Raw genomic sequence first — 26,134 nt, forward strand, 5'->3', positions numbered from 1 at the left:
GGAAAACAAAACTGAAAGAAAAGCTATTTTGGAAAAATAAAAAAAAAAAACGGCTCTGATTCAGCGAATAAAGTTACTACAGTTTTATAAACCTACCACAATTTAAAAAATAATATAAGTAAGAGTTTTACAATCAAACGTTTAAAAGTACTATTAAAATATATATATATTTAGAAATAAATGTGACACATTTTACTGTTGTGTGAATTTTTAATTTGATAACTTTACATACTGTTGAGAAGATACACTGTGTTGTGCAAATGTAAGTAAACAGGCTACTGTTTGAATTAACTAGTTTATAATGTATTACTAAGTTATTTACTTTAATAACCATGATTAAAATAATTAATTACGACTCAAAAACCCTGAAAAGAACGACTGGACTGTTTTGGCTGATGTTGTAGTTCGGTGTGAAATTGTGTTTTATTTAATTGCTTCTGTTTTTATTTTGATAATTTTCCTGTCTCTCATCCTACACTTTGACTGCTGTTACATCCTGAATGTTTAGTGATGGGGGGCCCAGCGACTAATGCTCTGCCCCGGGCCCCCACCACCACCACCACCACCCCCCTGCAGGTTGGTCCGGCCCTGGTGGAGGTGTCTGAAGAGCCGCATCAGGACAAACTCCTGCCCACACTTTGTCGGAGCTGCTCCCCCTTCTCCTGCAGTCTCGATCCGCACACCGGGGGACTCGGTCCGAGCAGAGAGGAGGCTCCGAACTGAAAAGCGCACGCCGCGATGGGGACCAGCTGAACCGCAGAGGAGACAGAGAGAGGACGGTGGCTCGGTTCGTCCGTGTTGGGAACGGTGCGCAGCGGGGAAACGCGACACTTTAGCTTCGGCATCGATTTGATCGGAAGCGTTTTTCCGCCCGGATCACCTGAATACCTGCGGGGTAACGTTAGCCTCGGTGACACTGAGAGACACGGAGGGACGAGGGGGGGCAGAGAGACTACGAGGCGGGACGGGAGAAAGTTTCTAGGCGAAGCTTGGCGCACACTCGGCGGTGGAACAATGCGGCTGACCCCGACAAAGTCCCTTTCATCGGCAGCCCTGCTAATCCTGCTGCTCGCCCGCTGGTCCGACAGCCGTGAGTAAACAGTGGCATGCTAGGTGGCTAGCTAGCTGTGACACCAGCGTGCTGACATGTCTCATTATGGGTTAAATCAGGTTTCGCAATCATGTCTTAGGTGTTTTCGTGTTTGGGAGCCAAAACGTTGCCTAATTCCACTTGTCCGACCCTCCCGTGCGCTTGCATGTTAATTAACTCAATCTCGTTTGTTTATTTATGTCTTCTTCTTCTTCTTTTTTTTTATTTATTTGTTTAAAGTTTCCCTGTCTGCTCAAGAGGCGAACCAGTTTCTGAGCAGACCCAGGCGAGCTAATCAAGTTTTCGAGGAGACGAAGCAAGGACACTTGGAGAGGGAGTGCGTGGAGGAGAGGTGCACCAAGGAAGAGGCCAGAGAAGTGTTTGAGAACGACCCGGAGACGGTGAGTGTTCCCACACGACTTAATTATAGCACAAAAGCGCCACTTAAAGTTGGATTTCTTCAGTCCAGGTTTCGTGCTGGTCCCCCCCCCCCCCCCTCACTACCCTCCGCCCCCCAAACACATCATCATATTACAGCACCACACCAGGCTTTTCCCCCCACAGGCACTGCAGTACCCAACACTCACAGACGTCTCCTATAATATGATAATTAAAACACCCTTACCAGGTGAGACTTTATGCTGCAGCCACTTTACATTTGTCAATTGCTCTGCCAGCGTTCATCTGTTACATCATGTTCATAGTGACAGCCATTTGATGACTGCAAACTAATGATTCATTGTCTGGGCCGCTCCAGTAGGTGTTGACAGCTATTAGTGCACATAATATTCCCATGTCAACGACCTGGCATGTGCTCTGTGCTTTTTGTTTGCTTCTGGGACCGACACTGAGTCAGCGTGACTAATTTTGCTTGACGAGATAGAGTTTTAGTGGAGATACTGCAATCTCAAAGACCTTCATGTCTACATGCAAACGTACTGTCGGCACACGTCGTTGGAGTCAGTTTGATGAGATGGCTTGAGGTCTGCTTGGCTTAGTCCAAACAAAACTTATCTGGTATCGCTTTATGTCATTTATAGCCACAACTGCATGTGAACAATGCAGACGAACTGGGGCGAGCCAGTTAAATGTTTTCTTGGAAATACATGTGTTTCATTGAACGCACTAATTAACATTACCTTGCTGATCTGTGTACATGCTCCCACCCTCCTTGTGTATTTGATGTTGCTGTGGAATATTTGGTGCGGATGACTTTCCATTCTATATTGATGAATGTGCAGATCGGTCTTTCGATTCATATAAAAGCCGATCGATTATGTGAGTGTGGTGGATATGCAAACAAGCTGTAGATAATATAAATAACTTGATGTGTCCGGAAACGTGGATCATGGGTTATTGGGCCAAGATGTGTATTGTTTTGTTGGCTGAGGATGTTGACTTTCAAGTATATTAACACTCATTGATGCTGTTTGACTGTAAGTGATGGTGTGGGCCATTTCTCTTGTAGACTTGCCCAAATCTTTCTACAATGAAAGCTCTGTACATCCCCTCTCTCTAGTGATTTGTATTGCTCTTTAGGTTTTGACCTAGTGAATGGTAGAAGAGATGGAGTTAATGAGGCAATTGATGACTCGGAGATTAGCCAAGTGGAATGAGTTGGGAGCTGAGGGAGGGAGGATTAAAGCAAAGTGGATGCGGGTTCAGAGGAAAAGGTGAAGTCAGGTGATTTTTCATCTTGTCAGGTTTGAATCAGCTGGACGAACATCACCAGTGTGCCTGTAGTTTTCTACCATGTCGTGACACAAAGCTGCAGTCTCATTCTTAGCTGCATTATTCATTCAGAAAGTACCCATCTCTGACGCTGCATTTTCTACTGCTGCAGCTTTCTGGCTCTGCAGAGAGAGGGATAGTGGACTGTTCCTGGATACTCATGATTGTCCCGGACTACAAAAGCTGTTGCTCAAAGTTTTGGGTCTCTTATCAGTACGGTGATCTTTCAAGAGGCACAGATATCAGTGAGAATAAGTTTTAAACTGGGTGGTGCTTTGTTGTAGCTTAGATCTTCCGTTAAGTTTTATCTGATCATAAGTCACCACAATAAACCAGGGTCCAAATCAGGTGTCTAATATGCTTTAGCAAACTTTACTTTGATTACAGATTCTTACAAGACACTTTTCACCTCATTCTGCTGCTTCAGGCTCATACTGCAGTTGAAGATCTCAAAAGTATCTCTGCCTACAGTGCCAGCATTTTCACTGATACATCTGCCCAAATTCTGACCTACTTGTGCAGGAATACTGCAGCCAGGAGGGACGCTGTCACTATCGGGAATGCAGAGAATTCTCAGGAAGCCCCTGAAAAAGGGCCACACCTATAATACAGAGCACACAGCTTACAGAGTAATCATCTGGTTATAACACACACACACACTTGAAATGAATGATGTTTATGGATCAGTGTGATCATAAGGTATAAAGTGAAACTAAACCCTAGATTATGTCAGGTATTAACGAAAGCCCATCTACTAATTGTGAGCATTTATTGAGATCTTGTTCTGTTACAGTTTTTGTTTGTACGCCTACATAACTTTATCTCTGTGTTCCCGTCTCTCCCTGGTGTAGGACTACTTCTATCCCAAGTATTTAGGTGAGTTACTGCAACTTAAATCCTTCTTCTCAATTCACAACAGACTGTTTTTTAATCCTACTTTTGTTTCTGTCTAGCCTGTGTGAACAAGTTTGGGGACTCTGAAAAGAAGAAACAGGATCTGGTGACATGTGTCCACAGTAAGTTTTATCTTTTCCTTTCTGTTTCCAGGACTTTTTTTCTGTCTCATGTAATGTTTCTTTGTGTTCTCTGTGTAAGTATTACTGCATAAAAAGAGGCATGGATCTAGGTGTAATGTGTAGTTGGACTGCACTGCAGTATTACCGCTCTGCATCACACTCCCACTCCGGCATACACTCCCATCTTCAGCACAAAATGAAAAAGAAGAAAAGATGATGAAACAAAACAAAATTTCAGCCTGACACACCTAACCATTTCTGTGACTTTGAAGTGGCATGAGTTGTGGTGTGTCTGAGCCCAGGTATCTATGAGTTAACACTGCAGCACTTTGCTACAGTGATGCTGCACATTGGTGAATGAGTAACACACCCCTTCAGTCGTCACACACTCATTGACTGTCAGGGTGACTGCACCAGCTTCTTCGTGATCTGGCTGAGTGAAGGAAAAACGTGGAAAAAAAAAAAAAGTGTGACGTGAGTGGAGCACAGGATTTCTGCTGCATCAAGATACAGGAGACCTAGATCAACCCGGCTATTGGCTAGGGGCTTTCCATGACTCAGCTGCAGCATCGTGGCACTTAAAGATACGGCAGTTCTTTCTCCCCCCCCCCTTCTTTATCTATCTGTCAGCACACCATCTCTCTTTCGTGCCACATCTCTCTCTTTGTTAGCTGCAAATCTCTGCCCATCTGTCTCCTGTGTCAGGCAAATGTAGTGGAGGGTGATAAACCTGTATCTAAGCAGATCATGACATTCCACCAATTTAGTTGATGCAATATTAAAGAAATTAGATGTTACAAACATTGCATTTTGAAAAGGTGTAGTTCTGATGTCAAGTTTGCACAGACCAAAAACTGATTGCGGTGTAAATGCAGCAGCGCTCCTTCCTCTGTTCCCCTAACCTGCAGTGTTGTGTGATTTATTCTGCTGAATAGTAGAATAATAAAAAACACATTTTCCCATTCTCTAGCATTTAGTCTATGTGGCATGAATTGTTGCTGCTCTGCACACTTTGCAGGGCTTGTCCACTGTATACTTTATTAAATGAAATTAACTTTTGACATGCTGTTAAAGGGAACGTGGGCTCCCACTTTTACCAGGAGCCTGAGCTAATTTAGCTTGGATTTATTTCAGGAGTCCACTCCTTAGGGTCGGGGGTATTAATGCAGTATCATCAAGTATGTTCAGATAACGATGCAGATATCCTACATTTCTCTCAAACTGTGATAAGATAACAAACAAAACATTGTGAACTATGAGCAAACATTTTACCTGACGTTTCAACTTACCGGTAAATGTTTTTTAACGCTGCAGTTTCACTTCTCTTGAGATTATTGAGTTACACAGAATTAATGAATCACTGGGTTCATCTATTTACTGGCAGCTGAGCTTCAATTTGAGTTTTTTTTGAGGAAGTCTATATTAATTTCACAGTCAACGGTCTACATTCACTATCTTTGACTGTTTCTGATCTCGATCTCTCTCTCTTGCTCCCCCCATTCTCCTCAAACATTATCCTTTCTGTGTCTCTGAACATGCCCAGACTTGTTGTGCACTCAAACTTCACTACTAGGAAAAGAAAACTGCACAACGAGAGAAAACATTTACATGTCCTTACATACACAAGCTCAATGAGAGAGCTCAAACGAAAGATATTTGATAGAAAATAGGACAAAATAAAAAGGAACAGACAGTTGAATATTTAGTTCACCTCATTCCCAGTGAGCACGGAAGAGGATAGGTGTGCTGGGAAGGCCTGAATTAGGGCATCTCTGTCAAGAGAGCTTAGCCAGCATTAGTCTATTTATATTGAACTGATGTGAAGGACAGAAGAGATGCCCTTCCTCTGTCTGCTATCACTTTGCAGTTACACTCGCTGAATGCATCTAGTTTTACAGATTGAATTTTAAAACAACAATAACGCTTATTTCTTTGTGTCCATATGTCTTCTTTCTCCAGATATTCCAGACCAGTGCTCGTCTTCTCCCTGTAATGACAGAGGTACAGTGCGCTGTGAGGACAAAAAGGGCGACTTCCTGTGTCACTGTTTTACAGGCTGGACAGGAGCCAGATGTGAGAAAGGTACTCTCATCACTATGTATAGTAAGAGAGAATATGATGGACACTGTGTGCTGGAGCTCAGCAGAGGTTGAATTTTTGCACTGTCATTCAGCGTTATGTCCAGCGTCTCTGGGTAGCTGTCAGTGTGACCTTGGCTCTGACAGCTAACTGACCAAAGATGCAACTTTCGTCAGTCATATACTTGTCACGCTATGTTGTTATTTCACATGATGGCTGCTGTGAAATTAATTTGACCTTGTAAAACTCTATTTATGGTGTCCTTGTTTCAGTTTTATCCTGCAGTTGTAACTGTTACTGTTGACAAGCATCTTTATCCAATATCCAACTGCTGCTGCTACTGTTATTAATGATGTGTGAATAGTGTGTCGGGTCAATATGAACTGCATGTGCGGGAACTCCGGTCACAGAGTCCAAAGCAGGAATCCACGTGTCTGGACAGCTAGTTATTGAGTAGAGACATGAAGAGAGGCTAGCATTTCATCTGAGGATATAAACATTAGAGCAGTGATTTCACTTTTAGAAGGGAAATGTAAAAAAAATATTAGTTGTCTAAGCAGAACTGGAAAGTGTACATAATTTTTACACAAATTTTGATGGTGAGGTAAAGCAGTTTTGTTGATTTATGGCACAGCCACCTCGCCACACATTTCCACTGTGACTCATTCTGCCACCTTACTGTGAGAGGAAACCAATGCAGATTCATTTTGACTCGGTCTGGGCCTTTTCCACTTGACAACCGCACTCCTCCTAAACACTCATCTGCAACTCTCAGCTACAGTGAAATTAAGTTATTTGTAAGGCGTTTACCTAAGTACAAATGTAAATGGTATTTGAGAGAGTTAATCCAGCTGTGACGGTACTATACTTTAAAAATGGGTTGTGTCAAATATTACTATGGGAAATCTGAACACAAGCCAAACAATCTAATGCTGTGCACAGCCCATGATGATGTTTTTCCTGTGTTTAAATGAACCACACTACCATCCTGTTTGCAGATGTTGATGAGTGCAGCAACAAAAATGGAGGGTGTGACCATGAGTGCAACAACACTATGGGCAGTTACCGCTGCTCATGTCACCAAGGCTACATGTTGGTTGGACGCCACATGTGTCACGGTAAATAAGACTCAAATCATGTACATATCACCGCATCGGTCTGTCGCTGTAAATAAGAATTTGTTTGACGCAGTTTACAAATTTTGAAGCCCCTTTGAATCTTTGGACATTTATATTCTTCAGGTATTGGTTTATGACTGTTTTTGAATTATACTTGAGTTATTTTAATGGCAGAATTATTCTGTCTCTTGACCTACTTTTGTAATTGCAAGTGTAATATTTTGTTATTAAGAATAAATTAATTTGCCACAGACCTTTTACAGGCCCATCATTACCACAGCAGAGGTGCAGATAACATCCTCAGACCATGTCTTTACAGCTGAGTTTCTTTGCTGTCTCTTTTATACCAGAGGTGATCTGTCCAACTGAAAATGTTTTGTGTCTTTTCAGATGTGAATGAGTGTGAGGACCCGGGTGTGTGTGGAACAGCACGTTGTGAAAATAAAGAGGGCAGCTACGACTGCTTGTGCGATATTGGCTACGTCTACGACAATGACACCAAGAGCTGTGTTGGTAAGTGTGTGTAGGTGGACACAATAAAAGAGACAGACACAAAAAGCGACACATGCATAGTTTCAAGAGACCTTACTGTGGAGCAGCTTCAGGCTCAGCAGGGCCTGATGCAGCTGTGTTGTGGGGTCAGGAAAGGAATGCAAAGACATTTGGAGTAATTCTGTAAAAGTAGGTAACAGGTCACTGTCTGATATTGTCTAATCTGTACATATGTCTCGCAAGTGAAAATCACAGATTCAGCCTTTGTTTGATATTTTATGTTATTGTTAAAGAGTTTAGTCAAAGCATAAAAAGTTACAAATGCAACACAGATGAGGTAAAGTTTAAAAGTAGTAGTTAGTGGTACTGAAGTGTTTGTCTTTGCAAAACACAGTGACAGCCACCTGTACAATCACACTCAATCTTTAAGTAACCTTGGAGCTTGAAAATCTTTTATATGTCAAACAAAATAATGTTGTTTACAAAATCCACAGGGAGAGCCATTAAAAACTCCTCAAATTCACATGGAACTAAAGTATTCACAGTCATAATGCCAAGAAAATGCTGTTTTTTATTTGATAACACTAAGATAAAATAACCATAACATCAGATCCCTTGGCAGCAACATGGGAAATTTATCTGCAGACCTAAATCAAAGTCATTAATCACTCATGTGCCCTTTTTAGTTTGCAATGGAAACCAGACTTTTTATAACCTCAATGTCTCTCCTCAGAGAATTAACGTTTATTATAGCCAGCCTCTTCATTTCCATGTAAGGTTACACTGTATATGGACCATGAGGATACCACGCATTCAGCGTCAGCGACCACTTGACTCAAGTGTTGTTTGCATTCCCTGATATGTTGACAGGAAAGAAATCAGATGTACATTCTTGCGTAACTGATGTTGTTTTGACTAATTCCTCCACAGATCTGACTCTGATACCACGAACTGTCTCCTTCTCTCAAACCTGTCATCTCTTTAATCTCTTCGTCTGAATTTCTCCAACCTGTTTGTCAGATGTGGATGAGTGTGAGGCGGGTGTGTGTGCGGAGGAGTGTCTGAACACTCCAGGGAGTTTCCGTTGCTTCTGCGATGGTCGTCAGGGCATGAAGTTGGGGCAGGACCTCAGGAGCTGTAAGGTGAAATACAACAACTGTTTCATTTAGTTTTTACATGTTTAATTATTTTTACTGTTAAAATGAAAATGTTGCATTTTGGTCATTGCCACCAAACCTCTAGAAAACAGTTCAGGTTCAGGTACCTTTTAAGTTAATTGCCACAATTAATTATGAATTATTGATACATCACTCATACAACAAAAACCATGTTGTTCGAGTGACGTTGCAGTTTGTTATACTCATCATGAGTGACAACATCTTTATCTCCTCCAGCCCATAACTCCCTGTATGTTTCCATCCCTGAAGAGGAACTCTCGTTCTCTGTATCTGGGCCGCATGTTCAGCGGTGTTCCTGTGATAAGGTTGCGTTTCCGCAGGAGGATTCACACTGGGTGAGAATTAGAGTGAAGTTATGTTTGGAGAATTCATGTTCTTTGTATCTGTCTTATAAAAAAACATGTCACACCTTTCCCGCATGTAAATGGTTACACAAAGTGATCACACCTCTCCCAACCTGGGCTTTCTAAACTGAATGCTAAAGAGAGATGAGAAAAATCATCCCTAACACTCATCCAACAAAATATCTGAATGGTGCCAGAGGAAAAGCATTAAAGTCTGACTTACATGCATAACAATGAAACAAAATGCTTCAAACATTAGGCCAGTTTTGTTTTTAAGGTCCAGTCACTGTAGTTTTATCAGCTAATTCTAAAAATATCTTCTGATTTTGGCAGGAATTAATTTCCTCTTTTTCTTCTGCCATTTCCTTTCTTTTATCTGTAATATAATATACTCATTCAAACACAAAGGCCTCATAAATACGCTCTCCCCACTGCTCCCTTAGCTTTTCAGCAGAATTCGACTTCCGCACCTATGATCCTGAGGGAGTGATCTTCTTTGCCGGAGGTCACCTAAACAGCTCCTGGATTGTGCTGGCAATGCACCATGGGAAGCTGGAGCTGCAGTTAAAGTATGGCACAGTGAGCAGGGTCACCAGCAGTGGACCCATCGTCAATGACGGCCAGTGGAGAAAGGTAGGAGGTTTCTGTCGGGGTCGTCACGAACAATAAGACAAAATCTGCACTGAAAACCTCTAAAATGTGTTGTTTTCTTGTCAGATCTCGGTGGAGGAACAGGGGCGGAGTCTGGTGATTAAGATCGACAGGGAGGCCGTCATGAAGATCGCAGTGAATGGCGATCTGTTTACACTACAGAAGGGCATGCATGAACTCAACCTCACTGTGGGAGGAGTCCCTTTCAAAGAGGATGGCCTTGTTAATCAGGTGTTTGTTTGCACATGCTTGTGTATTTTCTTGAATATGTACCAAAAAGAAGTGTTTTCTCAACTGTTGTTATTTATGACATAGGTGAATCCGCGTCTGGACGGCTGTATGAAGGAGTGGCGCTGGCTTACAGGGGAAGACACCTCCATCCAAGAAACCATTCGGTCCAACGATAACATGCAGTGTTTCAGCACGGAGGATCCTGGAGCATATTACCCCGGCACAGGCTTTACTTTCTTCAACATCAGCTACGGTGCGCTGTTACTTGTGTGGATGTTATGTTTAGTCTGTTAGGGGTTGTTGCACAACCTGGCCTACTGGCCTCTCGTCGACACAGTGTGTTGTGTTGTCAGCTGTTTGTGATTTGTTAGTTGATAAAGTTTGTGACCCTCTCTCTTCCTGTTCTCTTCCCTTCAGAATCACAGAACCTGAGTGTTCGGTTCAGCCTGCGTCCAACTTCTGGCATCGGAGTGCTGTTGGCACTGGTTCACCAGGACAGAGTCCCTCTTTCCATCGCTCTGGCCGACTATCACCCCGGCACAGACGAGTGGCGAGATGTGAGTACTTTGTAAAATTACTCACAAATAGATGTAAAATTATTCTGTTTGCTTGGTTTGAAAATTTACCTTTTGTGTATCTTCAGTTTGTTCTAGTATCTGTGGGTGATGTCATCATTGCCAGCTCTCCAGCTCCACTGTGTGATGGTGAGAGTCATGAAATCCAGGTGACGATCTCAGGCAACCAAACCGTGCTGCTGGTTGATGGGCAGCCTGGACGAAGTGAAGACACAGATGTTCCTATTGAACTGTCTCAGTCCAGCACCTTCATAGGAGGCCTGCCTGGTGAGAACACACACATTTAAATGCATATTTTGGATGGTTGTTAGTTATACAGCATGCAGGGTTTTATTGGCACAGTGTGCGTGATGCTTGCCTAGAAATGAAGGTTTCATAATTGGCAAACAGCAAACATGCACACGTTAGTAGCTATTCATTCAGTTACCTTTAGGAAAGAAAATCTTCTTGTTACATCCTATTTTCTTATCAATTGAGTAACATAACATTTAGATTTTATCTTTCACAGCTTCATTTGTTCTGCACATGACATTGTATTCATGCAATATAACAATAAGTGAACTCACCCTGTGAATAATGGTTATGCAAATGTTCTACTATTTATGAGTGGCTCACTTTATTTTCTTGTGTTTCATTTAGCAACAGCTCGGCGGTGCAAGGTTGTCGTGTTGATGTTAGGTCTGACTTCTGGTTGACGTGTTTGTCGTTTCATGTTGTCATTTTTCCCCTCAGATGTTCCTCTGGTCTCCACACTGGTGTCAGCTCCCTACAGCGGCTGTATGGAGGTCCGTGTAAATGGGCAGTCGTTGGACTTGGACCAAGCCATCTATAAACACAATGACATCCGCTCACACTCCTGCCCTCTGCTGGAAAACCAATGACCAGCTTGACAATCTGCCAAAACTGATCCGTAAGCAGTTCACCGAGGCAATGGGAATAACTTCCAATATATTTATAAAAGCTTTGACCAGAGGGGATGTTTTTGATTGGAATGTAAAAAAAAATTTGACCAGGTATTGTGTTGCAGCTAGAGCCTCAGCCCAGGATCACCCTGTCCCTTTTCGGTGATGACACTGCTGCCTAGAGATGTTTGCAGGGAGTGTCACAGTATCAGATTGGTTATTTAGCTAAAGGCTAACATCCCCTTTGCTAGGCAGAAGATAAGGGATTAAATGCTGCACAACATTGCCTCAAAAACTGCCCATGTATCACAGCCTTGTAAGCCACACAGGGCCTTATCCAGATCCATGTTAAATGGTTGGTCTTGGGTTAGCCTACTACGCTTGGCACCGCGTGCAGATCTGACTGGAACTTTGCAGGCAGAGCCACTTTTGTCTGTAGCAACTAGGCTGATAAAGCTGTGGCCATGCTGCTTATATCCAGTTCACCTGAGGCCCCTGTTCACAAAACTTGAAGTGCTTATGTAGAATGCAATGAAATTTTAAAAGGGGGGAGGGGGATAAATAGTCCAGGTGCACAGATCTTCAATAGCGTTTGGTGCATAATGATTTAGGGGTTGAGTAGATCAATCTTATTTACCCTGTGACAAACTGAATCCCCTCGTTCAACACAGCATGGAGCTGTGGCTTTGGCACAATTTTGTACATTGTTGCAGGTAGAAATGGATTGTGATATAAAGCCATTTTTTTATTTCCTCTCAACTAAAGCAGCACTTCATCTCTTCCTGCAACCTTAAAAATCAGCAACGTGCCTACAAAAAAAAAACAACAACCATCCCAAACTTGTCCACAGCTTCCCTCTAAACAGGTGAACCATTTCACTAAGGTGCAGTACTGTAACACACAACCGGAGCTAACGCTTTTCCTTATGAGAGGTTGTACTTATTGTACTTAACACACTATGCATTTCCACCCGTGCATTTTACAGTATTGTTGTCTGTTAAGGAACTGACAACAATACTGTTGTCTGTTCAATAATCTTCAGTCAATAACTCTGTCACAAAGGCTCCTTCACTCCGTCAATATCACCCACTCACAGTTAATACATGCCACATACCAACCTGACAACAGATTACTCATATAAGAACAGGGAGACAGCAAGGGGCCCTCCACATTAAGGGGAGAGTGAGCACTGCATTGATCGCACCACACAAGCTACTGAAAGTAAAGAGTGCGCTGTAATATACTGAATATGTAAATAATGTGACTGTACAATGCTTTATAGAAAACAGAAAACAAACACTACCCATCACATCACAAGTTTAACAATAATCTCAGTCTCTCAACTTTTGCTGCTTCATAAAAAAGTTTGAGCAACGAACCCGTTGAAACATGAATTGGGAGACAGTGAGAGAAACAGCCAGGGATGAAAATACAGTAAATCTTTAGGTTTTTAATTAGTTTTATAGGTGCTGAGCAAATCAAAACACATTAAAAACAAAGAATGTCAGTTGTTATTGAGAATGCCAAAAGGGCTCCAGTGTTATTTTACTTCACTCTGTATCATTTTCTAGTTTTCTGATGAACGAATGTCAGAATATAGAGATTGACGTGTTTAGTTTTTTTTTTTATCCTGTGTTGTATATTGAACTTCTTATTATTCATATTTTTATTTTTCACTTTAACTGCCAGTATGTGTACATTGCTGAGAGGAGTCTGTCTTTTTGAGTTTTAACTTCCCTCAACAGTGAAAATCCTATTTAAAAAATAAAAAAATAAAAGCTGTTGTATGAACATCATCAAGTAAAATGGTTTTTTCAAAACATGCATTTGTATGCTCTGTGGTTATGTTACAGATAAACCTAATGTTCATGTTAATGTTCTCAACTCAGGGTTTATTTACTATATTACCTTTTTTCATTATAGCTTCAACTTGTATTTTATCCATTAGCAAATGCTGTGGAGTCAGCGTGGGGAGAGTGACTCATAATAAATATTATATTATACCATAGAGATGTATTAATATAGAAATAAGTGATTTTAAATTGTATTATAAGGATTATACCTCTACTGATGTAAATGTGGTTGGGAAAGTTAATACATAAGAAGTCCTGTTATCACCTGACAGATGTTTCATATGGAAATGATGAGATGACAACTGATCCCTGAAGAAGATGTTAAGCCACATAAACCCTGAGTTTAAAATATGTTGTCATTTCTAAGGACTGACATGAAAAATGTTTTGTTTAAAGTGGGCAAATTGAGTTTTCCTACAGTGACCAATGAGAGAGTAAAGATGGATGTTAAACTGCAGAGGAACGACACAAGTGAAGAAGAATCCAGAGGTCAGAGAACTGAGACAGTATCGTTACTACAGAAATGTTTTCTTGAGGTTTCCGTGTATTTAATGTAAAGTCTGTTTTATTGCTCATGAATTCAACATTTCATCGAGTGATTTCTTCTTTCAGAAGTGCCACAGTAAGTATTGAAGGTGGAACGATACACATGGTACTGATGGAGAAAGTAGTATCAGCAATATGTTTAAATGCAAAAAAGAAAAGTTTGACATTTTGGGGAAATCTGATTTACTTTCAGGCAGATTGAGGATTGAAGATTCATGCAAGTCGCATACTTAAACACTAAGTAATTACAAACACAAGTGACTAACAGAGAGCACGATGAGTGGAAACAAGAAATGCTGAAAAAATTTTGAAATCTGTCTTTAAACGAGTGATTGTGATAAAGCCCTTACTTCATGTGTATTTGTACTGTATGCAGCAGTGAATGTATGTTTTATAAGTGCCTCTTTTACACATAATGTATTTCATAGCAGCAGCAGCCATAGAATCCATCCTACAACAGTTAACATGCATCATTAATAATATATACACATATTAACTCTAAAGTGCACATTAAATGATTCACACCAACATAATTCAGTAACAGCAACAGCGGTGCATCATTTACCGTCTAGTTCACGTTTCTAGAAAGCCCTTTTAGTTGCTTCTACATTAGTACAGTGAGACAATACACCAGGAAGTTACAGTCAACGGAACGACTGCACACGTATTTAATAGATACACATCTGAAGGCCAGCTTTAGACTTGAAGGTAAAGTTTGACATTTTGGGAAGTGTGCTGCTTTTCTTCCTCAGAGGACAGAACCATCTAAAACTGTGATTTAGAGATTAAGAGAACCAGGCTACAGGATCTTTTCCCTGTTTCCAGTTTGCTGTGGATTCATATTTACCTGTAGATGTGAGAGCAGTGTCAACCTTTTCACCTAACTCTCGGTCTGGAAGCAAAAAAGCACATTTCCTAAACTGTTTCCTTCACTAACTATACATGAAATAACTTAATCACACTATGTAGCTAGAAAACCATCTGTCTTGAAACACACCTTCTAAATTGATAACTGAAGCTCACTTCAGCTCCACTGTGAAACGTCTTCTGCCACATTCGGTTTGACCAGATCAAGATACTTTCTTTTTGAAATGCCCCCAACTAACGTCTCGGAGCTCAGCACGCATAAGGTGGAGGTTTCTCAAAGGGGTTGTAGGCGGATCCGTAGAGAACCGGGGCGTTGGGAGTCAACATGTAGCCACCTTGTTCCTGGGTGGCGCCCGGAGCCTGAGGCTGGATGGGAGCCTGAGAGGGCGGCTGGTTCTCCTCAGACTGGCAGGTGGTGGAGGCAGGGCATCCTTCAGGGATCAGCTGGGGTGTAGCTGAAGCCGGGAAGTTGTTATGCTGTGGGAGAGGAGAGGAGACGGTGACTGGTAGGTCTGACAGTACCTGGCACTGGGGTATTAATTAATGAGTTATTTTCTCTGTATATGGTTTCGTAACCAACGTCGTCAAGTCTTCTCAAACATTTTTGTTTGTCCATTTAACAACACAAGACTGGAAAAAGCAGATCTTCTGATTATTATGATAATTAATAAGAGTTCCTCCTGACATGGACATGAATGTCCTTAAATTTCATTAAACCACATTTTTGAACCGTTTCAGAAGTTGAATTCATATTCAGGGCACCATGAACGTGTACCAACCATTCCGAAGTAGTTTTTTCACTCTGGACAAAGGGGAAGATCATAGTTATATGACAAAACAGCTTTTACCCTTAGTACAGCTGTAATAATAACACTAAAGATACCATTTTAATCATGGTTTGCAGCTAAGCACGTCAGTCGTGAGGTGTGGAAACGGTGCAGGTGAATAGTTTTCTATTTGTTCCCACGCTTTGATGTTGGAGTGAAACAGCTGTGAAAGTGCAGCAGAAATAAATCTGATCCGGCGCCTCTCGTCTGGTTGTTGCCAAACTAACACGGTGGAATGAAAGACTGCTCCTCTTCATAATATGTCAGGAACATTCATCACAACTCTATATGTTAACGTGTCGCACTAAGTCGTGACAGTGTGACCAGCCAGCAGACACAAAACCAGGCGACTGGAAACTGATTTAGCTGAATATGATTCAGTCATCATTTAGTTTGTTATTCACTCCAGTGTAAAGGTGCTGGCCATGGCCCCTTTATGTTCTGGTTTTGGCTCATACCTGCACGGGTATGGGATAGTTGGGGTAGGCGGGCAGGGTCTGTCCTGAAGGACAGAAGCCAGTGTAGGTGAGCATGTGCTGGGTCGGGTTGTACAGGATGTGGGGTGGTGGCGCTGGGCTCGGAGCCACCTGAGGAGACGGTTTCAGCTGGAGGAAACAAGAGAGGTCTTTAGAATAAGATAAAAACCATCAAAAGAGAGTATGATACAAGCTTTAGAGAGAGCTGTTGAAAGTTGCCATTAAAATAATGGCACGAACCCACACAGACAGGAAGCAGGTGTTAGGGACTTTATGTTCTTCAGTGTCAGATATTTTATGTGGCCTCTAGGCAAAAAAAAAAAAAGAAAAGAAGGCAACTACTTTTAAATCCTAAGTATGATTAAAAGCCTTCATCTGCTCTGTGACGCCCCCTCGGGACTCGGGTCTCCTTTGACTTCTCTGGACTCACCATGTCCTTATATGCTCCAAGGATGGCAGCAGTAATGATTCCCAGGAACAAACTGAGCACATTTAGCACCACCGACGCCCACAGCAGCCGGTGCAGGTGGACCACGTCCCAGCAGCCGCTGACCCCGGTGAACTCGTAGTACTGGCTGTGGTACTCCTGGCTGGAAGAGGAAGAGAGAGAAGCGCTGTCATAAATCACAGAGCGGGTACCGTACATGTTAAGAGTTCTTCTAAATACAGTTGCAGGAAAACCACTGGTGTAATTAACACCACAGTTTAATCAATGCGTGTTAGCACGTGAGCCCTGGAACAGGCTCAGTAAAGCTACATGAGTGCAGCTCTGGTTGATTTTACCAAAACACCTGCAGTTTTCCTGCTGAGACAGAAAATGTGTGCTGTGGAAAATGATTCCTGTCTGAACGCTTTTCCACTGCATTTCACTGATGTTTTCACTTCAGATCGTCCTGGCAGCGAAGACAACAAAGAATCCTGCACACTATCCACCAGATGTACTCTCTTTATTCCCCTCAGCTGGCCATGTATCAGTTAATACCTGAGCACTACTGTAGCTCAACTTGCAGTTGTGTGGAAAACTCTACATTTCATTTTACAGGTTGTGTATTTTCTATATAATTTACTGGAAATGTTTCCTGTAACAAACATAACTTAAAACATGTTTTCCAAGGTTATTAAGTTGCTAATTACAAGGAGGATTTCTCTGTAAAAGCATTCACAGTTGATAAGGGACGGGGGAGAAGCAGTCATCAGAGAGAAAGATCAGCAGCTTTGAGTGAGAAAATTATGCAGTAGGCAGGTGAAAAATGGTTCATAAACATACATCAGTATCCCCTTTAATTTTAGTCTTATATCTAATATAAGACTAAAAATAATTTATTATTTATCACAGAGAAAAATGCTCCACACTGAGTCATTTTATTTCACATCCAGTTTGTGGGAGTAATGTAGAAATATAGAAATATATGTTCCGTGTACATATATATAAAGTAATGTGAGTCCCTGTATGTTTCCTATAAGAGTGACTTTAAAACAGAAGATTTTTAGCAGCTCAGAAATTAGGGAACTGCTCTCTACTCTCATCCATCTATAATGTAATTATAATTACAGATCACAGAGTTGGAGGATCTGCAAGTGAAATGGGATATTGCACCGAAACGTTGGAATGTGACAATACTCTGTAGTGATGGGCAGTAAAGTACTGTATGTGGAAATGAGGAACTTTAACTGTGTCTGACCACTCACACACAGACGGTAATGTTTACATAGATCATTCATCTTTGATAGATGTGAACGCCTGGTGCTCACCCCTCACAGTTCCACAAGTAGCAGCAGTAGCAGGTGTTGCTCCTCACGTTCAGCTTGCACACTCTGTTCATCAATGGGCACGTCACCTGCAGAGTCAGAGGTTGGATGAACTCAGTAGGTTCTAATAAAGGCTTGAGGAGTGGGTGAGTATCTGCAAGTAAGTTTATCATTTCCAGAACTTCTGTTTGCTTTTAATGGTGTTTGACAAAAACACTATTGCTGTTAGTAAATCTGTGCAGTAACACAGTGTAACCACCAGATGTCACTACACACTCTGTGAAACTTAAAACTCAGGATCAAACTACTTTGAGAACAAAAGATTCTGGATCATTATTCCAAAATTATATGAAAACCAATTATGATTTTGCATTATATTGTGACTTGCTATAATACAGACAAAGACAGTGTTTTCATGTTCAGTATGTATCTGTGAGAATCACCTCAGTGTAGTAGCTGTCATAGGCGTAACCCGTCCCACTGGTGTAATAGTTACACATGTTCTCCTTCACAGATCTTACATCCTGTACGTGTGTGTTAGAAAGACAGAAAATGTTAAGATTTAACAGCGTCTGCACATCTGTATCCTGTAGATTTGACTTTGAAGGAAAGTAAAATTGTTTCTCTCTTGACTCTCAGGGTTTGTTGAGCATTAAATGTGACTCTATATTTATATTTCTTTCTTTTCATGTGCAGGCGTGTAAAGTCATGTGTGATCTTACAATGAACTCTGAAGCAATGATCCCGTCCACAATGCCGCAGAAGAACGACGCGATGACTCCGATGCTGATGAAGATGATCGCTGCTGTGAGCTTGTTTAAAAAATAAATACATTTAAAAAAAAGGACACTATTATTAACAGAGAAAAAAGGAGCAATAGAAAGTGAAAAGAAAAGATTATTAGCTGCTTTTGCATTATTTGAATCAACACTTCACCCACATGAACTAGAAACCCACATTTTGACACATTTCTAAAACCACAAGGAAATGCAGATCTCAAAGTTGCTGCAAATGTAAATCTGCAGGAGGAATTCAGACATTATTTATTATCAAACACGCAACAATAGACAAAAATACATTTTTACATATTATTATCTTCTCCTAGTATTTGTTTCTTATTTATTCTGCAGAATTCATATTAAAATAAAAAAGAATTCAAATTTGTATTATCTAAAGGCAAAGTTATGTTTAGTTCATACTGTGGGTTTAACACACACACACACACACACACACACACACATTCATTTACGTAAGCTAGTGTCTGCTGGTGTGTGTCCCAGTTGGTCATGTGCAGCGTCTGGGCTGCAGGACAATAAAAGAAATGTACGGCTTCCTGCTCTGCCAGAGCAGAGGTGCTCTGTGGGTAATTTATGGGCAAAGAGGCAAAGGGACACAGGGACGACCTTTTGTACAAGCAAGGTCAATCTAATTTTCCCAGTGTGGTACGAACACACACACACACACACACACACAAATCCTGGACGCGACAAATCCACATTCACACTGTTCTGTACGGCTGACGCTCGGCTGATGCTCTGCTTCTTCAACCTCCTTCCTCAAAGCTTCTACTGTAAGACAAAGTAATTATCTACACACACACACACACACACACACACATGCAGATGGCTGATCACAGATGTCTGATCATAAACTTTATCACTGAGCATCGTTTGTTGTCGGTTCAATCGCCCCTGCAGGACCGAACCTCCTGTACTGAAACAACAGATTAAACACATGTTCCCCTACTGCACCTGTGTATGTGTCTCAATGAGCAGGTGAGAGCAGTTTGATAACAGTGTACAGTGTTTGAACTGTGCCTGCAGGGATTTGTCTGCTTCTTTGTCTTGGTTCACCGTTAACCAATCGAATAATGATTAAGAAAAAGTAATGTTCACCAGAGTGAATATGATTCCACTGACATGCGTACACCTGTAGGACATACAGTGTCAGACCACGTTTCAGGTCTCTGTCATGTAATTTACATGGACAATGGAAATGTAGACAACTATTCAACTGGTAAAACTTGAGGCAAAGTTTTATTTTGACAGGAATGAACAACTGATTCTCAGCATCCACTGTGAAAACGGCTTTTAACTTAAATGTTTGCACTTTAAATGTTGGAGTTCTGATTTCTTTGTGATATTTATTAATGCTGTATGAATATTATGAGTTATTTGTGTAAACTACTCGTGTGTTGTAATTACTACATCATTTCTTTTGTTGAGTTTTAGTCCAAGTCATCAAGTCGCCTGCACTGAGCAGTGAAACGTGGTTTCTTCAAACAGAAGGGACAGCTACATATAGAACCTGCATACAGGAAGCGATACGAGTGCAATGCCTTGTGTTACAGGAAGGTACAGGATGTGATATTGGTGATAATTTATTTACATATTGCACGGTGCCTCCAATTCCTGAATAGAGGTCAGGATCTGTTGAAAGCATTCACTGTGCGAATGGTTTGGTTTGTTTTGCTGAGTGGTCGGCTGCTCAATCTCGGAGACTGGAGACAGGTTTGCATGATTAGATTCTCAAGGGAGACACTGGAACAAGATCAGTGAAATAGATCTGCAGTAGATCTCAATCTATTAAATAGTGTGAACCTAGGAAGATGATGGAAAAAGGCCCTTTGATGTTGGTCCTTGTCCTAGAGTTTTGTTAATATTGTGAACTTAACACTTACTTTTTAAAATCTCCAGCTGCACGTTTCATTATCATACACCGGAGTCGTGAAATTGATATTCAAACACAAGGATTCTCAACAAAGTGAAATAAGAGTCAGCCTGAGGAAACGTGGGTTTTTATCAGCCACTGGTCCAGACTCTCCACTTCATTAGTGGTTTAAATGACTCTGCTTTTATGGGCTGCAAGTGGCAGATGATGCGGCAGTGGAGACAATAGAGCCTGACAACTGCATTACTTCACATTACCTTAGCACCAGCTGCCAGCGCGTAAAACATCCCAGCACACACTCGGTGTGTCAGAACCTCCCCTGACTCTGCTGAGGCAGAGAGAAAAACCAAATAATGTAAAGGAACGAAGACGTACCGGAGATGGTTTCATGCTCTGTTTGATATACAGACAGCTGTGAGGGAACATTTTACCTAATGTCTACTCATGTGCTGTTGTTAGGAAAGTATTGACTCAGTTTATACCACAGCGTTTGTGTGCTAATGAGATGATTTACTTCTTTACTCTCAGATGGTTTGACCCAAAGAGGTAAAATGAGCCAATATCTCACCGAAAAGCGAAGCTCAGCAAAACGTTAGACTGGTTTCCAGAGTGACAGAGTTCATTGAAATGTTAAAAACTCTTTAACGTTGTTTTTAACACAGTGATTCGATGTGATTTCCAGCTCTTCATCACTGCAGAACAAAGAGAAACACCAAAAACAGAGAAAGGTTTTTCGAGAAGAAAGGGGCATCGAGGATGAAAAGACAAAAAGGAGTTTTATAGCTTTAGTAAAGATACTCATCAGGTTATATCACTAAAGTCGCTGAGCGCTGCAAGGTCTTCTTCCCCCCTGCTCACTGGTCCAGTGACCAATCATGACCGCAGCTGCACATACTGGTAATAAGAAGCGATCGTCCCATGGCTTGTTGGGTAAGATACGGGCCTTTTTAAAGGTCCGAGCAAGGTGACCGGAAAGGACGGCGCTGTGTGAGACACAGGCAGTAACTACAGGAGCGGCAGCTGGAGCTGAAGAACATGAGCTGCGTGGAGCTTTTAGTCATAAAGAAATCGCACAGGGCAGTGAAGCCTGTAATAGCAGCGGCCGGCTGAAGGCAGATAGGAAGGCAGTTTTTATTCTTTCTTATAGGCTCTACAGTCCTTTTAAGCATTTAGGAGAGCAGCGTAAGAAAAAAATGACCGACTGTATGAGTCTTTAAGCTTTTTAAAACTTTATCCAGGACATGTCAGCAGGGTGCAAATGTGTTTAATCCACAATGAGCCTCAGATTCATGAAGGAAGCTGGTGTATTTTAGTATTAGTGACTAACATTGAAACATAATGTATAGAAATTAAAACCTTAAATTACTGTATATGATGGATTCCCTCTGTATGTTCTCCATCGTTCTCCATCTCCAAGTTTTTTCTTGATTTAGAGCTGAATTACTGTAGTTTTGTGTGTTTTGCAAGTAATACTACACCTCACTGTGGTGAGTGTGAATTCAAAGTAAAGTGATCTTTTACATTAAACATTTACATTTAAAACTCAACCTACAAAACTGAATAACTCAGGTGGTTTATTCACTTTGGTGTAGACGAGTGGCAGCAGATTATCTAGTTAATATTTAGTATATATTGTATGTATCACAACATGATAAATCTGTCAAACTGATAAAATGTCTTGTTTCTAATTCTCATTCTATTAATTATACACAACTTGATTAAAGTTGTTCACATCTGTATTTGGCTTTTTCAGTAACGTCCATTTGGCATCAGTGGATGTTCACAGTTGAAACTACATCAAACTGTCCGTCTGCTACGTTCTGAGGTGAGAAGAGCAGAGGACTGCGAGATCCAGGAAGGTAGACAAGCTCTCAGGTGGCTTTTGCATTGTGGCACGGTTAGTTGTTCTTTAATGAGCGACCTCGCTCTGCCGACCGGCCCTCATGTTACAGTACAAGCGTCACACACATGGAGGGGAAGAAGACACCAGTGTGAGAACAAACATGGCCAGTGTGGCAGCGATCGCACCATTAAAGTTTAAAACACAGAGCTGGGCATGATGCCATGAGGCAGACACGTGCAGCAGGGAGTAAACCTCTCCGTCTTTCCTCTGTGTTCATTCACAGCCAAACGACTCGGAGTGTGGAAGATCCTGAAACTTTAACATCTGTCTGTAACAAATGATCCATACAGAGCGGTGCCCTCTGTAAACACACACACACACACACACACACACACACACACACACACACACACACACACACACACAGACCACATCTCTCTCTAGGAAGTGTATCTCCAGACCAGATTAGATACAGTACACTGTAGCGTAACATAAGACAACGTGATCTGACCGGGCACACGACACCCTGGACGCCACATAAAAAATTTACAACACACACTGATATGCCACAGTCATGGAGACGGGCAGCGGGAACGTGTTTGTGTTGCTGTTCCTTTGTGGTGTCAAGCGTCTCTAAAAGTCTAGAAAACATCTATTACGTTTGGTTTTTGTACTGTGATTATGAGCATTTAGAGAGAGTTCACTGCCACTGTGACACTGAGAACATGTCCTCAGTCGTATCTTTGTTCATTTAGACATTTAAGTAAAGTAAAAGTAGACTTAATTTATAAAAGCTGCTCAGTGGTACAGTCTACTGATGCTAACTTAATGCTGTATAGCTCCCTAGCTTTTGTACTTGAAGGTAGATTTATGTTGGGTTTTATTTTCAGACATGTTTTAGTGTTATGGTGTAAAGGCTCTTAGGATGAGGACAAACCGATGCATGTGGTGAATCTAATTGCACCTTGAGTGACGAGTTTGGTTGGGGCAAAATGTTTCTCAACAGTGTGTTAGTTAGTCTCATGCTGCCTTTCATATAATGAGCGGGACACTGTGGATACAGCTTCAATGACAGAGAACAGCTTCATCTTTTGTCTACAGTCAGCCACCTAATTTCTCCCCTTCAAATGGCGATTGGAGGTTGATTTATCAGCCTCTGATGTACAGTAAGTAAACTGTGATGACATTATACCTGTGTCCCTCTCTGAAACAAAGGTGCTCTGTCAGCAGCTGACCAATACTAATGCAGTTTCCCCTCTTGTCAGTGAAATCCAGAGCCAATCGCGTTCACTCCCGCCGACCACAAATCCAGTCACGTCCATTGACCTTAGCACAAGGTCCAAGAACACATTAGGCTGCCATTCAAGAAATCAGATTTGCTTCTTGCTCATAATAGAGCAATTTCCTGTAAAACTGTTTTAGCGAATTTGTAAAGTCTGTAACATAATCCTTTAATTTATGGTGTATACATGCCCCCGCTTTCCAGGAACAATGCTTCATTTTTAGAAGATGAATATTATGAAGCTGAAATAGGAAAGAAATCCACTAGAGAGGGAACAAACAGACAAAGGGCTCCCATGTGACTTTGTATGTTTCGAGCTGGAGTAAACAAAAAAAAGAGTTCACATACACGTTGGGAACATTTCCAAACTGTAACTTTAAGCTGTGGGAGACGTATTTATAGTATTTATGCAAAATGTAAACACTGAAAGGATTCATTAAGGATTCAATCTTCCCCACAGTGCCCCCTTCAGTGACTTTTTCAATCTCTTTAAAATTATAAAGTGATGTCAAACAGAGGCACAAGATCTGACTCACCATGGGTTTACGGTTTTCCACCAGATGAATGCCAACAATGCCCAGAAACGCCCCGAAACTCAGCTGCAGACAGATGAACGAGACCAAACCGACCAAACATTAGGCGACTCACCGTGTCACCATCACATTATGAATGGCTGAATTTCAGGACTGTGAGAACAACTGTGACTCACGACGATGCCGGGGTAATATCCAGCGACGGGTATGTTGTCAGTACGAGTGGCAGAGGTCAGACCCACAGCCAGACCCACCAGAGCCAGAGCCAGCAGAGACACAGTCACAGACAGAGCTGTCTTCCTCCGACGCATGTACTGAGCTGAGGAGAAAACAACAAGACAGGACAACGAGACTTTTTTAAGTACATCTAATCACAAATGAGCAGCATTTGACCTGCGAGGGAAACACTTAAAGTATTTCTAACAGAATCTTAAAAAGTGTTTAGAGTCAGTTATCAGTAATGTCACAGTTAGTAATGGTAAATAAAATTCTTTACACTGAAGCTCAGTCAGGCTGTTAATAAGAGCGAAACAACAGATTGAGGAAGATCCTTACAAACACTTTATTTATCTTATCTTTTTAAATAAACTTATCACCTGCACATAATCTGCACCAGCACATATTCATGAACAGCACTTCCCATACTTTACAATTGCAGCACAGCCCACTGGTTTCTATTCATTTGCTAATAACTGGGCTGAAAAGCATTAGCACATTCATTTTTAACAATGAATAAAATCCATTATTTACAGCTTCTTAATCCATATTAATTGGGAAAATCTGGCAATAAGGCGTTTAAAGTCATCTGTCGTTGATGAAGATGATGAAGATGCTCTAATCTAAAAACACTGAGACCTGAGGAGCCTCTACCTGCTGCAGGCTGAACTTCTGTCGCTGTTTCCCGACTTGTCTGCTGAGCTTCAGGCTGCTGCATCTCCTCTCAGTCCGGATGATTTCGATTTTAAATGAGCTTTGTTTGCTTTTATCGCTGTTAAATTCAAACCAGAGTCTTCATCCTCCGCGACCACAGACGACAAGGTGAGTGTAGGATGTTGGTTTTTTTTTGTTTGTTTTGTTTTGTTTTGTTTGTTTTCTTATGATTCAGACATTTTTCTGCTCGGTGATCTGTGGATTTTCCCCACAGCTGAACTCTGAGCTCACACAGGGGGAACTTTTCATGAAACCTGAGAGAGAGAGAGAGAGAGAGAGAGAGAGAGAGAGAGAGAGAGAGAGAGAGGAACCAACCAATCAGCTCCGTGATAGATTATTTCATTATTTATCATCACCATTGTGCATAGTTCACGTACACGCACCTTGTAGTTTGGATTAGTGTTTAAATTACGCACAGTGCGTCAGTGAACTCCATGCAGTTCAATAAAACAGCAGGTATGTTGGAGTTTGTTTGTTTGTTTGTTTGTTTTTGTTTTTTTTATCCCAGACAGGTGAAGACGATGCTGTGGAAGATGATGAGTTCACAGCGCCTCTCATCGGTCAAGACTTGAAAGACAAGCCACTCACCCCAGACACTGTTTTACCATCTTGATAAATGGATCCTAACCAAACAGTCACATCTGCATTTGTGATGGTTAAACGAGTTTGAACAGAACATACAGAAACATGAGTTGGGACAAACACTTGTGTTCATTATCAGTAATGTACCATTTATTTTCTGCTGGCATCAAATCAATATCTTGACCTGTGAGAATTGTAATTTTTGAAAAATATTTTATAGACAGTGGTTTTTCTTTTATAATTTTCTACGAGGAAAATGCCAAACATTTCCAGTTACAGCCTCTCAGTTGTGAGTATTTATTGTTGTGTGCGAATATTTATAAATAGAATATATCAAGATTTTGGACCATAGTAGGAACTAACTGAATAGATTTGCATTGAAGTTTTTACTAAAGTAAAGTTTCAGAAGTCAGAAGTAAAAAAAAATAGTTCAATGATGCATTTTGCTATTATGTAGATAAATTGTGTATGCAACATGAAACACATTACAATACTCCATTATGTTCTGACTCAGCTCAGATTTTTAACATCTGCTTGTATCTGACAGTTCTAAAACAAACTGCATCGAG

At 41.2% G+C, this 26,134-nt stretch overlaps 2 protein-coding genes across 2 annotated transcripts; one reads left to right on the plus strand and one right to left on the minus strand.

Annotated features, from left to right (window-relative positions):
• The first annotated feature begins 586 nt into the window (after positions 1-586).
• Positions 587-13,203, plus strand: gas6 (growth arrest-specific 6). Its single transcript, XM_026377588.1, has 15 exons — positions 587-1,090; positions 1,331-1,491; positions 3,673-3,697; positions 3,775-3,837; positions 5,797-5,919; positions 6,915-7,034; positions 7,425-7,547; positions 8,547-8,668; positions 8,921-9,039; positions 9,492-9,681; positions 9,766-9,930; positions 10,015-10,183; positions 10,348-10,487; positions 10,574-10,772; positions 11,238-13,203. The coding sequence occupies exons 1-15, from the start codon at positions 1,015-1,017 to the stop codon at positions 11,384-11,386; spliced, it is 1,944 nt and encodes a 647-aa protein (XP_026233373.1). The 5' UTR covers positions 587-1,014; the 3' UTR covers positions 11,387-13,203.
• A 1,719-nt stretch (positions 13,204-14,922) lies between these two features.
• Positions 14,923-25,053, minus strand: LOC113174735 (transmembrane protein 255B). The gene is made up of 10 exons (XM_026378846.1): positions 24,924-25,053; positions 24,230-24,372; positions 24,057-24,119; positions 18,448-18,537; positions 18,169-18,249; positions 18,110-18,112; positions 17,729-17,814; positions 16,407-16,566; positions 15,959-16,105; positions 14,923-15,150 (listed from the first exon to the last, which is right to left on the minus strand). Exons 1-10 carry the CDS (start codon positions 24,985-24,987, stop codon positions 14,923-14,925), a joined length of 1,065 nt encoding a protein of 354 aa, XP_026234631.1. The 5' UTR covers positions 24,988-25,053.
• Between the last annotated feature and the right edge of the window lie 1,081 nt (positions 25,054-26,134).

The sequence above is a fragment of the Anabas testudineus genome, chromosome 3 (assembly GCF_900324465.2).
Source record: "Anabas testudineus chromosome 3, fAnaTes1.2, whole genome shotgun sequence".
Classification (NCBI taxonomy): domain Eukaryota; kingdom Metazoa; phylum Chordata; class Actinopteri; order Anabantiformes; family Anabantidae; genus Anabas; species Anabas testudineus.